Source organism: Porites lutea, chromosome 5, assembly GCF_958299795.1.
Source record: "Porites lutea chromosome 5, jaPorLute2.1, whole genome shotgun sequence".
In the NCBI taxonomy this organism is placed as follows: Eukaryota; Metazoa; Cnidaria; class Anthozoa; order Scleractinia; family Poritidae; genus Porites; species Porites lutea.
In genome coordinates this window covers 16,283,933-16,299,437 of record NC_133205.1, presented here as the reverse complement: position 1 = coordinate 16,299,437, position 15,505 = coordinate 16,283,933, and the positions used below count along the sequence as shown (strand labels likewise).

The window sequence follows — 15,505 nt, the reverse complement described above, 5'->3', positions numbered from 1 at the left end:
AGGAATTGACAAACAATTCTGCATCCTCGAAAGTTGCTACAATCTTCTGTAACGACAATCTGTTGTGCCGAGCTCCAACCTAACCGCCGATTGCTAATCTTGTGCAAAGATTTGACCACCTCTAGATCGTGTGCAGGTAATCTCATTTTCAGCATTTGAGACTAAAGCTGCTTGTGTCTGACGTGATCATTTTTTACAAAGACGTTTTTGCAGTCTATGACACAGACAGCTCGGAGGAAAGAATCCGATAACTCACAACAGTAGTCGATTCATAACCCTCAGGTTACTGGTCCATATGCTCTGCCACTGAGCTAAAGGAGACTCGAGGGAGCTAAGGCCACTAAACTAGGTTCATGAGACAAACATTCTCCAAACTACTAGGATTTGGATGTTGATATGTGCTTATGCGTAATGACAGAAAAGTGAATGTGAATATTAAGCCGTGGAGAATACATGGGAAAGATGTTATTCCGGTAGTGACGCAGGCGGCTCGGAACCCATATCTTTTGGTTACTATAGTCCAGATACTCTACCGCTAAGCTTCAGGAGACTTGCGGGAGCTAATGCCACTAAACTAAGTTCATGTGACAAAACTCCTTCATTCTACTTGACCGAAATGTCGATATGTGCTATACTAAATGATAGAAATTTTTAGGTGAATTTTAAGCCTGCTAAATACATGAGAAAGCTGATTTTCAATCAGCCACACAGGCGGCTCGAAAGAAAATAGTAACATATATTTTCCTCTCCCTGCTGCTCTCTTGTCCCGGGTGTGCCACTTGGTTATAAGGAGTCTTCCGCCCTCGCCAGCTGTAGAAGAGGTAGCAACAGTCTCCTTCGTGCATGTTATAAAGTTGGAACTTGCAGGTTCAGACCTTGACGAGAGTCAGATATGGGAGGGGATAACGCGCAAGGCCAGTTATGTTTAAATTACTCAAGCAAATCTTAATTTCTTTGCAAAAGCGATTTTCATTAAAAAATTTACTCAATATGACAGGATCATTTTTTCCCATTGGATGTGGTCAGCTTATTTTCGCTTGACGTTAGGAAATGCAAGGCATTATCTGGACTCGGGCGCTCTCTGTCTCCTCGACCACAAAAGAATTGGAATCATCCCAAGTTCTCGGTGGTGCACTACATGCGTTTCCCTCCCTCAAACACTTTTGCATCTTTTTTCCTAGCACGAAGGGTTTTTCTTTGAGCTTCCAACAGTAGACAAAATGACGGCTATTCGTTCGTTGGTAGTAGCCATATTTAAATGATCTGATGACGAAAATGTCCTTAAAACGAATTCAAAAATTGCATGTGGTCCATTCCCTAGCGGAAAACAGAGATAGACTGACGTAACATACTTAAAAATAAATTTTACTTTTTGAGTTTCTAGTTGAAATAATGCAATCTCTTGGACAGCGGCGCCATGCGTTAAAAGACAACCCCCACCCACCTTATCCACCCTTATTAAAGTAAAACAGTTGGTTTCCTATTAGTGTATACTTTGATTAAGTAGAGGGTAAGGTAAGGTACGACAGAGTGGATTACTTCTGTAAAGACTTGAAAGGTACGGAGAAAAGATTCAGAGGACAACAAAAGTCAAAGACAATTCTTTATTGACAGCAAGTGATCCAGCCATAACACAGCGACAAAACACAAATAAATAATATTTGTTCATAATAAACTATTCTACGGTGTTTTAAGGGGCCACGTCACGCTTTTTAAAAAGATAAAAGGTTTTTTTGCATGTATTGAAATCCAAAATTAAATGGTTCGGTTTTGTTATTTAAGACTATATAGGCATTAAAAATGTTTCCTGTTGCTGCAGCAATACCTGGCAGGGATGGATATGGATTGAAACCTAACTTTTAATGCTATGCCTGCAAAAATCACCCACAAAAATAATTCGGTAAGTGCTCCCTGATTAAACGTATTTGATATCTTCTTCAAAACTCTACTGCAGGAGCATTTGGATCATTTTACGTTTCTGGGAAACTGCCCACCTACCCCTCCCATAAGCCAACATTAACACTTACTTCTCACTTAGGGCAAAATGCTGGCTTCGGGGAGGGGTAGGTGGGCAGTTTTCTAGAAACGTAAAATGATCCGAGCATTTTGTGTATGGGTAAAGGCACCAAGTAAAGACTTCAACACAGAATTGACCTAAAACAGCAAAATCTTCGTGACATAGTCCCTGTAACTTTTAAACCTGTCAATTTTGAAAGCGAAGATCTATAAATCTCTCCGAAGTCGAGATATTGTATAGCCTGAGAAAACAGCCGACATTTGGCGACGCTACCACTGATTTCCCCGCCAAATGACGTCTGAGAAACGAGCGCAGAAATTCCATGCTAAGGACGCGTCGCTACCCAGATCTGGTTAGTGGTTCACTGCTTCTGATTGGTCGTGCTGCGTGGGAAATTTGATTCAATCAATCAGAAGCACTACTCAGATCTGGGTAGTGACGCGTCATCAGTATGGAATTTATCATAAATTGAAAAAATGAAATAAAATGAAAAACAGATAAAGGGTCGATTAAGCTTAATTTACAAGCAAAACCAAAATCGCGAGGGCCAGCCTCTCTGAAATTCATACTTAATAACAAAAGCAAAGTATGGCTCAGGGTCAACTTTGTTGCATCCTCAGTCATAAATTAAACTCTACGATAACAATTTCACCATAGTTCGTTTAAACAAATAAGCTCTGGTATATACAAAAAATTTACAAAATTTTTCTCTGTTCCATTGACAAAACTGCCATATTCTAGAAAAGTGTCTAATTTAATGCAAGAAGTCTTTTACTTCCCCCTTCTTCATTTTCTGTACACCTCATATTTACAAAGAAAGTATTATGAGCTAAACATTTTTATCCCTGAATGAGTGAAAAGGATACTTACAAAGTTATGCCGAACCAGAAGAAAAATGCGTTTACTGCTTTAAAGACACGCGGATGCTATATCCCTCGTTGAAATGTTAGTAAAATACAGATTCTATAATCGGAGCTTCTTTAATTACTAGTCGCACAAGAGAATGCAAGCGGAGGTCATTAAGGAGGCCAATAAAGCCGTATTGATAGACTTTTCCAGTAGAAAAAAATATTATACAACATTCTACCAAATTCTAATGTTAGAAAACAGCACAAAGGCAAGTCAGTGGAATACTGATTCTTTTCTTTTCTGAGTACTAGTTGAAAACATCGGAAAGGTTCCAGAAACCAAAGATTCGTGGAATCGGGAATCTCTAGAACACACCCTCTTTCTCACACAGAAAGGGAATCTTTCCACGAAAAGTAAAACCTGTCTGCCTCGAGTTCGCTGCAGCTGTGGTTGCGTTTCATTAGACGCTTTGCAACTGAATCTGCTTTGGATTTTTTATGATCCACCGTCTTTCGGCAGACTTTCTGAATTAAGTGCGCCTTTATAGTTGATTTCTTGCGGCGTTCAAAGAAACAAAACCCGCATGACCATGTGAAATCCTCGTCAGCAGACTTGTGTCCGTTTGCTTTAGGACGGGGTCCAGTCATTCTGGATGATTTACAAACTAACTTCAGTAAAGCAGGGAGTTCAGGCTGCTCTATGACATATCGAATTCTTCGGTCTGCACCATAAAATGTAGTGATCTATAATCAAATCATTCACTAGTCAGTTGAGTTTTTATATAATTACTCAAAACTGTTTGATAAGCTAACGCGCCTGGGAGTCAGGTAAGTTGCACCCAAATTTCGTACTCTTATATCCAACCTAAATTTGGTACCCTAACAATGTTCTATTTTCTTCAATTTACATTACTACATAAAGGCTTACCATATGACGGTCTAGAACAGTGTTCAATTGAAGATGGATTCTCTCTTCAGCAGAGGGAAGAGATGTTGAATTTAGGTTACAGTCAGGCTCTCCTGTGTAATCTTCTTCCTTTACCACGCTGAAAGCCTTAAAATCTTGACTCAAAACTGAAGTATCGTCTGAAAAATCTGGTGATAAACACAAATTACCTGTCATTGGCACCAAATGCAGAGACACACGGTTTCTAGGCAACCAGGGCGTTGGCGAAAGGTATGAAACTTCCATTTTTTACGGAAGCTTTCCACTCGCGCCCAGGACTGAACGCAGGTAATAAGAAGTATTTTGGAAAACTTTTGTTTATGAGCACCGTACATTTCATTAGCGTTCGATCATGGATATCTGAAAGTTTCTTAACGTTCAGAAAAGAAAAATAGTCCTCCACCTGCCATTTGACATGGCGACATGCATGTTTAGTAAAAGTTTTAGTTTATGTGGTAGAACCGTCAGATCACTCCCCGCATTTTAATCACAGTGTTTCTAAGTGTTGTGCAAACTACTGCTCTTTGTAATAACCTACAAACTTAGACAATCTTTCCCGCAGTTATTCCTCCGAGGTAAGACCACGGAAACCGATTAATGAACTTAAAAGCTGATGAGCAGAAAATAGGACTTGATTAGTTGCTCCTTGTTTCGGCACTGGCTTTGTAACAAGCATTTCCTGCATTAATCTTCAAGGCAGCTAGTCAACGATAAACTTCATGGGATGGTTGTAATGGTTCGAGTTATTTTTCTGTCAACAGTTGACCGAATAAGAGTTTTCGTCAAATTGATCGGCAGAAATGAGTTGTTAAAAAACCAATCCAGTTACAGAAACGAAAACTGTACAAAAAGAATTAAGTTGTCGTAAAATTGTTAACTAACCTTTTCCAAATCCACGGTCTGCAATAAACTTGCAGTCGCCACGAACAGGGGTGGATTTACTTGACTCTGTAATTGTACTAAGTATTCTTTGCACTTTACCGGGGCTAGTAACGAATTCTATAAGACAACGGCAAATAACTTCTATCAAAATTTGCTTTCTGTATAGGTGACGCTTAAAGAACCATATATCAGGAAGGACTATAATTGCGACCATGCATTACCTGTAAACACTTGATGTACCTAGACAGAAAAACTGGCAGGGGTAAGAGGAAATTACAAATACGTGCTCACGTGTGGCAGTACTGTAAAGAGAGCGCACATTAACTTCAAGGTTTCGAGTTTCTGTCAATAGACCTTTTTACTGATACGGCGGCCATATTGAATTACTTAGATTTAATGAGTATTATGCGATGCCCAGGGGGCATGAGCAAGATCCGATCTACTCGTTCGGTATTTACGCGCGCTTTTCGGGCCAATTTTTCTTTAAGTTTTCCTAGAAAAACATTGTATTGAAAAAAAAAAAGATCGTTGTGCCGTGTTTGGATGTAATAATGATCGCCTTTTTCCCGAGAAATATACAGTGAAGTTCTCTTTTTGCCCGAAAAGCGCGCATAGATACTGAGCGAAAGCCCTTTGAGCATCCCATAATACTCCTTAAATCTACATGGCCGCCGTCTCGGTAAAAAGGTCCATTGATTGTTGATACAGTTCTCATAAAAATCAAAAATACAAAGATAAAAAATTGCTTTCCGAGTCCAAATTTTTTCATCAATTTTCGATTCAAACTAGCGCTTATAAAGCTCAGCTTGGCTCTGCATGACTATGATAATTTAAACGATTTTATTGTTGTTGTTGTCGCTTTTTTTTAATAACCAGCTCTGTTTAGGCAATAACACGTGCACTTCAAACTTAATCTACAAATTTCAGTCTAAATTGACCCCAATACAAACAGGGGCACCCAACGACTGTTTTCTGTAAAATACTGTTCGGAGAAGCAGATGTTCCCTATAATTTTCTATCACTTGAGGACGGCTAAAAATTTCTAGATGACCGTTCTGTTCATGTACAATTTTCGAAGCTTATTTAACAAACTCCCTACGATTTTCCTAAGTTTAATTTCTCACATTTCACTCCTCACGTTAGGCATATTTTCGCAGAAAAAAGGAAACCTAAAGTTTTCGGATTCAAAAATGTGATCGAGAGAGGAATCAGTAAAATTCTCTTTTTCGTCATACGTTAAATTGCATCAAATAAAAATTTTCGAGAAAATAGTACTGAAGCCCTTGTATTTTCGAAAAGACTCAAGTTCCCCTAGGATGACCGAACAGGTACAAATCCTATAGCGCTGCTTAGAAGGCATTTCTAGTGATCTAAAAGAGCTCTGGATAGCCTAAAAAGTGTTTTCAATGTATTTAGGGGGAAACCGTCGTTCAGCGCCCCTGATACAAATTCGTTTCAATCTCCTCGAAACTGATTTGCTCATTAGCTCTTCCTTTTATGGTTTCCCTAATGTCTCGTTAGTGTTGTAATCTACGGGTCTTAAAAGGCCGCTTTTTTTAAAGTTCCCTCACAATCATTATACTGTTGTTAATACAAATAGACTCCTACAAACCTCCGTTCTTTTTCATCTTATACTGTGACTTGGTGGTCACTCGGAACGGTCTTGACTTTACCGATCCTGCCAAGCCTGAGCCGAAACTCATTTCGATTATCAGCTCCCATTTATTTCTCAGCAAAACTTCTGCTTTTTCAAGCCAGTAGAAGGCATCTCCGTCTTCTGTTTTGTACACTGACCCAAGGTCAACTGTAAGAACTCGACGTGTGCCGCCATAATTCTGTCGGATATGCACGTCTAGCTCAACTGGACCTATATGTGTAAAAGCTCTGTTGTCAGAGGATATGGAAAAATAACAGTGCGAGATAGTGTCAACATCTGTCAGTCTTGAAACTGTGCTGTGAAAACCAAAAGATCGTCACTAGAACGAGTCACGTATATAAATATTGACTTTGTTTACTAATGAAGGAATCTTGTCTCGGCAACGCAAATCAGGCTCGACTATGACATCTCTTCCAGCATATTATATTAAGCCAGAACGATTAGATCCTTTTAATTTTAAAAGGCATTTTAAAAGGCAATTTTCACAGTTTTCTCAGTGTCGATATGGCCCCAAGCTATGCGTTGAATTATATTTATTGAACTATTTCTAATCAATAAAGAAACGCGGAACGTCGATTTTACGTCATTCAGAAAGATGTAAAATCAATATGGCCGTTGTATCAGTAAATTTACATTTTGAGCAACAAATCTCAACGGTCCCCAGTGTGTAACGTTTTCAGTTGTATAAAATACTTTATATACTGTCCACAAGGAAAAGGAGCACGGGAAACTCAGGTCTATTATCTTTTGTCTAATGCAAACGTGGTAGGCTAAGTTTTACTTTGCATCTTCCAGTCGTTGCAAAATACAAAACATTTTAAAGTAGTCTATTGTACAAATGTTCCAACCACGAGTACCATAAGTTTCTATTGGTAAGGGGATCATTAGGTAACTCCCAGAACAGAGTGTCATACAATCTCCTCGTTAGAATATCCAACATTATACAATTTACATTGGCCAAAAAATAGATGGTGAGAATAGGCAAATTCATCAGCCAGAAGATGTTGTGTTGATCAGATATAACCCTAAATTCTCTAATTTAACATTCAATAAAATGTATTGCATTCTGAAAGAAGAATTACTAATCAGATTTTGGAAGTTAAAGGGTTAACGGAGGGTCTCATTGGGGTTTACCATCAGCCGTCAAATAGCCTAAAAATTAACCGTCAACCGTCAAAAAGCTTCAAAGTATTTCAAATCTCACTATTTCAGCTGATCTTCACGGCATTCCGGCTCCTGAAGAATTTCTAAACTGAATAAAACAGTTCCCATGTTCTCAAAAACACCGGCCCTTTGCAGTCTTTCAACCTGCTTATATCTGAAAATATTTCAAAATAATATAAGTGAAAGGCCAAGACAACTTCCAAAACACAACAGTTTATATTAATTTATACAGAGAATAATATTTACTTTAACCTTTTGGACTAAATTTCCACTTCACAACCGTCAACCGTCAAAAGCTCTAACAATTTACCGTCAGCAGTCAACATATTTGAAAACATTTTATAACCGTCAACCTTCAAAGCTACCACCCCATTGAGAACTTCTTATAACTGAGTGTAAAAAAAGATAACTACCTATAGTGTCATGTGTTCTCATTGCAGCCTCAGGACACCTCTGAGTAAAAGCTCGAACGCTGGTGATTGTTTCTGATGCTTGCACCACAACGGTGACTTCTGAATCATCCAAGCGATACTCGAGCCCTTCAAGGGTTTTCTTGGTCTTTTTGTCATAGACCTCTTTAAGGTCTATTATCTGCACTTCCACCTCAACTTCTGGGACTTTAGTTACAGTTGCCGCCAGGCTAGCTTCAATATTTCCTTTAGGATTGAGAAAAAAACAATGCGTTAGATATTTTTCTTGAGATTTCTGTTTGAATATTTCTCTTTTGAAGAGTTAAAGGCCTTAACGGGCAGAAAAAAACTCGCAAGACGATACTCAATCTAAGACAGTCTTTGCTTGCAAGTACCAAAACCGTGCTAATGTGCTAGTTGCAAAACTTGTCATCATATGGAGGATTACATGAATAAATTAAATAAAGGAAAAAATGTTTAAAGGCTTGTTCATAGTGGAGAGTGCACTTAGCTCATGCAGCTAGTTTACAGGCACACCACTCAGATACTTAGAAACAAATAAATCAAATACAACTTAACAGGATTAAAACTCCTAACTGGCAGGAGGCAACCAGTTGGCCATTTACAAGCGTGGCCGAGGATTTGAACTTGGGACGATCGAGAACAAATCCAGCAAGTGGCCAGAGCGAGACCCGAACTCGGGACCACCGGATTGCGAGTCCGACGTGCTGACCACTCGGCTACGCTGAGGAACAGAAAAGAAACAAAAACAAAAATTGTCTCCTAAGTTTCTTGTGAACAAGGATGTCTCCGATGGTAGAACTTGATAATCTGATAGCGCATAGTATGTCAAGTGTGGAGATGACAAGCCATTTGCTAAATATAATTATGTCAAATTTACTAAAATAATTTTACCTGGGTTATTCCCAGGATGATATCCATTTGAAAAATCACTGGATTGAAGAAAGAAGCTCAAGTTGTTGATTTCTGCTGGTGAAAGTGTGCCTCTGGCACTTAGAGGCGGGAATCCTAGCTCTGATTCAATGAACTCGTCGATGTCGTGGAGTTTTTCTTCCAAATCATAGTCCATTGTCATTTGAGGACAAATACAAAAATTATTGTGTGTGTTACGTATTCTTGAAACTGGTCCGTATTGCATGAGTGCAGCCCTTAAGTACGGCGGGGTCCACGGTAACTTCCCATAAATTTCTCCACCCACTCAGACTTCCTATTGGTCTGTCACGACATCTCGACGCGAGAGTAACTTTTGTAGCATTTGTACGATACCCCGGAATCTAAGGAAGTGCTAAGCGGGAACTCTGATCTTTATAGCATTTATGGCCCCATATCCGATATTTGAGAGCCTTAACCGCAAATTAAAGCAGCTTTCAAGAGTTTATTCAAGTAGGGTAAAATCTAGCCAAAGTAAAATTAAGCGTTTAATAGAAGATCCTGAGGAGATATTGAATACGTGACTAGTCCAAGATCATTCAAAGTATTATTGGAGAAACAGAATGCAAGGTTAGTTCAGTGCTTCCATTCCGGCTTAGGATACTATATAAGCCATATAACGGTGTCATGTAGGCAAAGTGACCAACAAAAGCAAAGGCGAGAAAGATGGCACCAATGGCACGGTGTGAAGAGTGTTTCGATAATAAATGCATACGAATGAAACTTGTAACCGTGCACTCAGCTGAACAGGTGAAAATCAGTTATAATCTGCGCTGTCTTCAACTCGGACAGACAAAAAGGTTTTCTTCCTCAATGATACAACCTGACCGGAACGTATAAGAAGTCGGCATGTCTCTAAGATGTCTGAAGTCTGTGTCCCCCAAGAAGAGTTGCGAAATTGAACATTCCATTCTTCCGCAATAAGAGTTCACTGTAACACGTGAAAGGTCGCACGAACAAAATATTGCGCAACCAAATTCTCACCACGAAAAAACAGAAGTACCGTTCAGTCACGCAAGACAAACTCGATCGGTGCAATGTTTACATTTAAAAATCTAGACTTCCCAGTTTATTCAGACCAAAAGTTTTTGAAATGATAACTACATGAATGTTAAAAAACTATGGAAATGTTGGTCACTGTCACAGGACAGAAGATTCAGGTAAGTTTATGTACATTTGTAGATTCTTTAGTGTTCAGCCTGATCTGATCACGGTGCATATATAAAAATAATAAAACAAATAAATGTTAATTCGGTTTTCGGAAGCAGAATGAAGAAAAGGAGACCATCTATCAAACACACTGGCGGATGGAAAAGTTAACACAAAGTACAACTTGAACTCTCGCCAAAAATCTAGGTTCATATCATATTGAGATAATTTAAATGAATTGCACGTGAGTATCCTGTGTGTATATTTGTACAAGCGGACGCAACAATTCAAGTTGGTTGCGCAACGTCTGCTCTATTTTTAAATACGTATTATATTTTTCTTCACACTTCATGTACCGGCTATGGGTCAGTTACTCAAATGGGAGAATAAAAGATTAAATTCAAAGTCTCAGTTATCACGAGACATAACGACACGTACTCTGTAGTAGAAAAATGCATCGGTTGGTTCTTCTGTTTTGTTTGCTTGCGTTTTCGCTTGCGTTTTAAAAATAGACTCCCCATTTAAAATGTCTGTTTTAATTATAAAAATAGAGTCTAATATTAAATATTCAGTTCTTAAAGCGGAGGCTTGACGTGTCTGATGGTTTGGTTTGCAGAAAAAAGCGTAGGCTTAAATATCCTTCGCAGAGTTAAAGGATAAGAAAAAAAAAAAACGAAAACGAAAACAGATGGAAGCTCGAGCATGAATTACAGTCATCAACCGCACAAATGCAAGAGGTAAATTAGCAACCTGTATTTTACATCTGAATTGTTCACTCGTGTGTGGCACATTCACTTTAATAATACAAAGATGTTGCCGGCATGTAACTTGCTAAACAATATAAATAAGTCTCTTTCCAATCGCAGAAACTAGTTGCTGCAGAACACAACAATTGCCCACCTCAAAAATTATACCCCCAAGAAAAGGTGGATTCCTTGAATTGTTTTCCGTACATTTGTTATTTAAAAAAATTCAAAATTCTTCTTCTACTGTATAAATTCCTTTTACTCTCTTGACCTACCGTATTTCCACGTATAATAGCCGGGGGCGATTATTTCTTTCTTCGCACAAAAAGGGGGTGATTATTCGAAGGAAGGCGATTATTTCAGATATCGCTCACTGCGCTCACTGTTACATTTTGTTTTACTTTCCCATTAAAATAAACACGTCAAATAAACTGAACATGGGGTTTTTTAGTGTTCCAAATTTAGTTCCTTCATTAATTTTCAGAGCGTGAATCGTCACTGATCAGTTTTTGCTGAATCTCATTGCACTTCAAATTGACAGGGAGAGGAAAGAGCAAGAGAAGATGGCGAGAGGAGCGGGGAGGGGCGATTGTTCGAGGGAGGCGATCATTTTAAGTATTTCCGTCAAAGGAAGGACCATTATTCGAGGGAGGCGATTAATCGAGGGACCGCTATTATTCGAGGAGATACCGTATACGGTTGATTGTTTAGAAACGTTAGAAGACGTCAGTACCGATGACTTTGAAGAGGGCAGTGGGGACGAAGACTCCATTTGGTGTGAGAGACAGAAAAAGGAAATAGTGATGATCTTTGTCAGGGCAACCGCAGTTGCGTATTTTCATAACGGGCATTCTTTCTGGCCGAAAATTAGTTGGTAAAAACAGCAAAAAAAGCTATTGACAATTGAAGGATGAAGAAAAAGGAATTTACAACAAACATAGGCCTTATGAGTGTGGAAATGATCCTCGCAGTTAAATGAGCAACCAAAGATAAACCAATTGGCCCGCCAGCGGCTTCAGAGACATCTACTATACAAAATTTGTCTGGTAATAACTGTAATGTATAATTTTCATTTTAACCCTTTTCATTATTATTAGCAACTCCCTTTCCCCAACCCACACTCATTTTTCTGCATAACAAACATTCAAAAAAACACCCACACACAAACAAAAAGTTCATGTTTTTAAGTGTGGAATTGGCAATTTTGTGACATTCGCAAAATTTTTTGAGGGATCATTCAAACATTTTTAGCCTGCATTAACCTTATTTCCCTACAGTGTGAATGCGGCCCGTTTATTAAAGGGGCGTGCGCTTTACCGACTCATTTCAGTAATAACAAGTGATGTTATTCCTTATAAGTCCCATTAATAGCGTGCTGTAGCGGCGCTTGCCAACTACTTACGCGCTCAGGGACGTCTACCAACATGTTCTCATAACACTGTCATTTCTCTGGTCTCTAGATGTCTTGGAACGCAGTTAAGGGTATTTATAAAATACTCGAGTGGACGGAAACCTTCAATACTCAAGATTGCTACACAATTACAAACTATTAATACCCCTGACCTATAGGTTTTTCCAAGCGGGCGTGACCAATACACAATTGGAAAACATGTACTTAAGACCTATCCCCGGAACTTCGCTGGAAGTTCTTCTTGCGCTTCTGTGAAACAATGAAGGAAATAGGTTCCGCCCAATCAAATTAAGAATTATAACCTTGGATTTTGCTACTGACGGGCAGCCTCAAGACTTAGCAATAGAATTACGCACAGTATTGTGACGCTTACGTGGTTTGGGCGGGTAACTATCAATATACTATGTGATGGGTAAGAGTTTCTTAAAACAGAATTACTTAACTGTGAGCACTTTTCCCTAAATGAAATTTCATTGCACGGTGGTTTTGATTTTTGGATCAATTAACACAGGAAATAAACTGAACTTCAAAATTCAAAAAGGGCAATCATTTTATCATAATTTCTAAAGTGGCTAGATCGAGCAAAAGAAGAATATTCCAACATGAAAATGTTTGCAAAAGGGCAAGGGCCAGAGCTCACTGTAATGGAAAAAACGGAAAAAATCAGAGTCTCCAGAAAATTCCAGTGATATTCAATGTTAAACAAGAACGAAACTGAATTTTCGTATGAACTAATGAAGTGCTCAGGAGACTAAATAGCTACGTAGTAGACAATTTCAGTGTATCAGCGTACCATTTTTGCATTCTAAGAGCAATGTGACACTAACAAAGGAAGCTAGTTTAATGGAATCAGACAAGGGAAAAAAAGAGGAGAGATAGAGATGATAATAGTCTCTCAGCGAACAGAGTCATGGGGGCTAGGCTCCTTTCTTGACTTCAAGACAAGAAACTACGATTGGGTACAGTTTGTGCCAGTTCTACACCCTTCCAGGGTCATGTACTCCTGGAACGTCATAAATTCTTCAGAGTCTAATCGAAGAGGAAGCCCAGAATGGTTTCCGAAATCTTTATGCGCTACCCCGCCTCTGATTCTCTTCTTTTCGTTTCTTCTCGTCCAACTTTACGTAATCCAGTCTTTCACTGGCAATAAGCATCAGTATATATTACTGATTAACCGAGTGTGAGATCATTATAGGGAAATGTCAGACCTAGACCTTGAAATATCGACTGAGCGATAGCGAGGTCAATACATCAAGGCCGAGGTCTGAGATTTCCAGTGAAATATCATAGGTGACGAATTACTCCTTAATTTTGGCGTGAAATTTCAGCGTTTCACAAGTGAAATTACAAAATTGCCATGGCAACCTTCCGTACGTCTCAGTGTCAAGATGGCGACGAAGTTTTAAAATGTCATGAATGAAGATGTCAGGGCAAAAAAGACGCTTTAGAAAACCTGAACACACGAAAGGGCACATCAAGAAGGATTCTAACAGGTATTTTGTCGAAAAACTCTGAACTTAAGCCAAATTTAAGCTCTAAACGTTCGAGAGAGTGCTAGCCTGCGTAGCAAGCGTTTCCAATCGAGTTATTGCGCGAAAGTTACAGCGGAAGCAAAAAAAGGTCCTTCGTTCCCCTCCGCCTCCCCCGTCATTAATTTTTTTTGCTCTTGTCCCAGCTTTCTAGACGAACCTCGCGAGGAAACGCTTGCTACGCAGGCTAAGAGAGTGCAGGAGTTCTCAATCGATACGATCCAGGATAAACATGTCAAAAATCCAAGATTGCTAACGTAATTCGTCACCCATGATATTAACAGGTAATCAAATGGTATACTCGTGAAATTAGGGAATAATTTCACTTGCGTTTTGTCCAAATCATGAGCCTGCGATCGATTAAAACCAAAAACTGGCCAGCGGATACCTTAAAAAAAACACGTCACCTAGAATGAGTTGTACATTTAAGTCCGCGATACAGTCAGGTGACACTGGTCATTGGATGCCCTTTTTGACAGCTGTCAATTGACTAAAACATCGATATCCTTAAGGATGTCCACTATCAAGTTTTGTCAGGAGCCCATGGTTTTGTATATGCCTTGGACACTTGGTAATGCCCGGTCATTACAAGAAACACGGCCAATCAGAGTGCGTGTACTGTTGTAGTCATATAATAAAATATGATACATGTCCGTATTAAGCTGGTGTCCGTAAAGCAGGGTTCGACAGTAATTCGCCGGGGTAATTCGTTACGTTACGGAATACTACTAGATGGACTATCAAGCGCTCACATCGTGACTTGGGATGCCTGTGTTTGTATTTTAAAAATTGGGTTATCAAAACAACCATTTGTGGTTTGCTTAAAACATAGAGGGATGGATTGGCATTTTCCTTTAAGTGCTGTACTTTTAACTTACGTAAAAAAAACCTTGAACTTGGGATAATTCTTTTGATATTTAAATATTGCCTCATGAAGTGACCTTGTAGATACAAGTGTTTCTCACATAACCACCTCTACGTGGGAGGTTATTTCAACTTTTGTTAAGACACGTTTTCTTTGTTTATGTTTGGACAACTTTAAGGAGGGCTTGTATACTTTAAGAAAAGTTAAGATGATTCCCTCTGACGCATGACCACCTTCCGCTTCTCTGTACAGTTACTGAACTTTCGCAACACAGGATGACCTTATAACCACATCTTCCTCGCCATGAGTGTTGGCATGCTCCATCAAGGATTGATGTATTGTGCAATGTATTAAGAAGGACCAGGGATCCATATTCCCAGTCGCCCGGTCGTCCCAGACGACTACAATTCCGTACGGACGATTCGGACGAGTGAGGTTTTGCTCAACCACAAAATCTTTTCAAAAATTCTTGTATGATTTTATACATTTTCCATGTGTTTTGATTACTTCTCATCCACTTAAAACTTTTAGAATAATGGAGAATAACAAGCAGCTTTTGTCGGCAATGAAATCGTAAGTTTGGGCGCCATCTTTAATGGTGCAGTATTTTCTACGAAACGATCGCATTCAGAAGCTATTCGTAGAAAACGTGACCACACTCATCAAGATGTGGCGTTTTTTAGAAGGCGTTTCGTCGCCTTCGGCGGTTAAAAAAGGTGAAGCAGAAGCCGGTACCTTATACGCATTAAGATGTGACGTTTTACAGAAGACGTTTCGCTGCCTTAACGGAAAAAAGGCGACGCAGGAGCCGCTACCTTATACGGAGGAAAACGTAAGCGCGCAGTACGTCTTGCCTTCATGACAAACTGACCGACCGTGGCTACTTGTAAAACGTAAATAAACTGTGTTAGCCCATGCCTATAGCCTATT

At 39.2% G+C, this 15,505-nt stretch overlaps 1 protein-coding gene across 1 annotated transcript; it reads right to left on the bottom strand.

Moving 5' to 3' along the window:
• Window positions 1-1,590: 1,590 nt before the first annotated feature.
• Window positions 1,591-10,363, bottom strand: LOC140937211 (uncharacterized). Its single transcript, XM_073386746.1, has 6 exons — window positions 8,840-10,363; window positions 7,928-8,170; window positions 6,306-6,560; window positions 4,694-4,810; window positions 3,794-3,960; window positions 1,591-3,609 (listed from the first exon to the last, which is right to left on the bottom strand). The coding sequence occupies exons 1-6, from the start codon at window positions 9,081-9,083 to the stop codon at window positions 3,250-3,252; spliced, it is 1,386 nt and encodes a 461-aa protein (XP_073242847.1). The 5' UTR covers window positions 9,084-10,363; the 3' UTR covers window positions 1,591-3,249.
• Window positions 10,364-15,505: the final 5,142 nt, after the last annotated feature.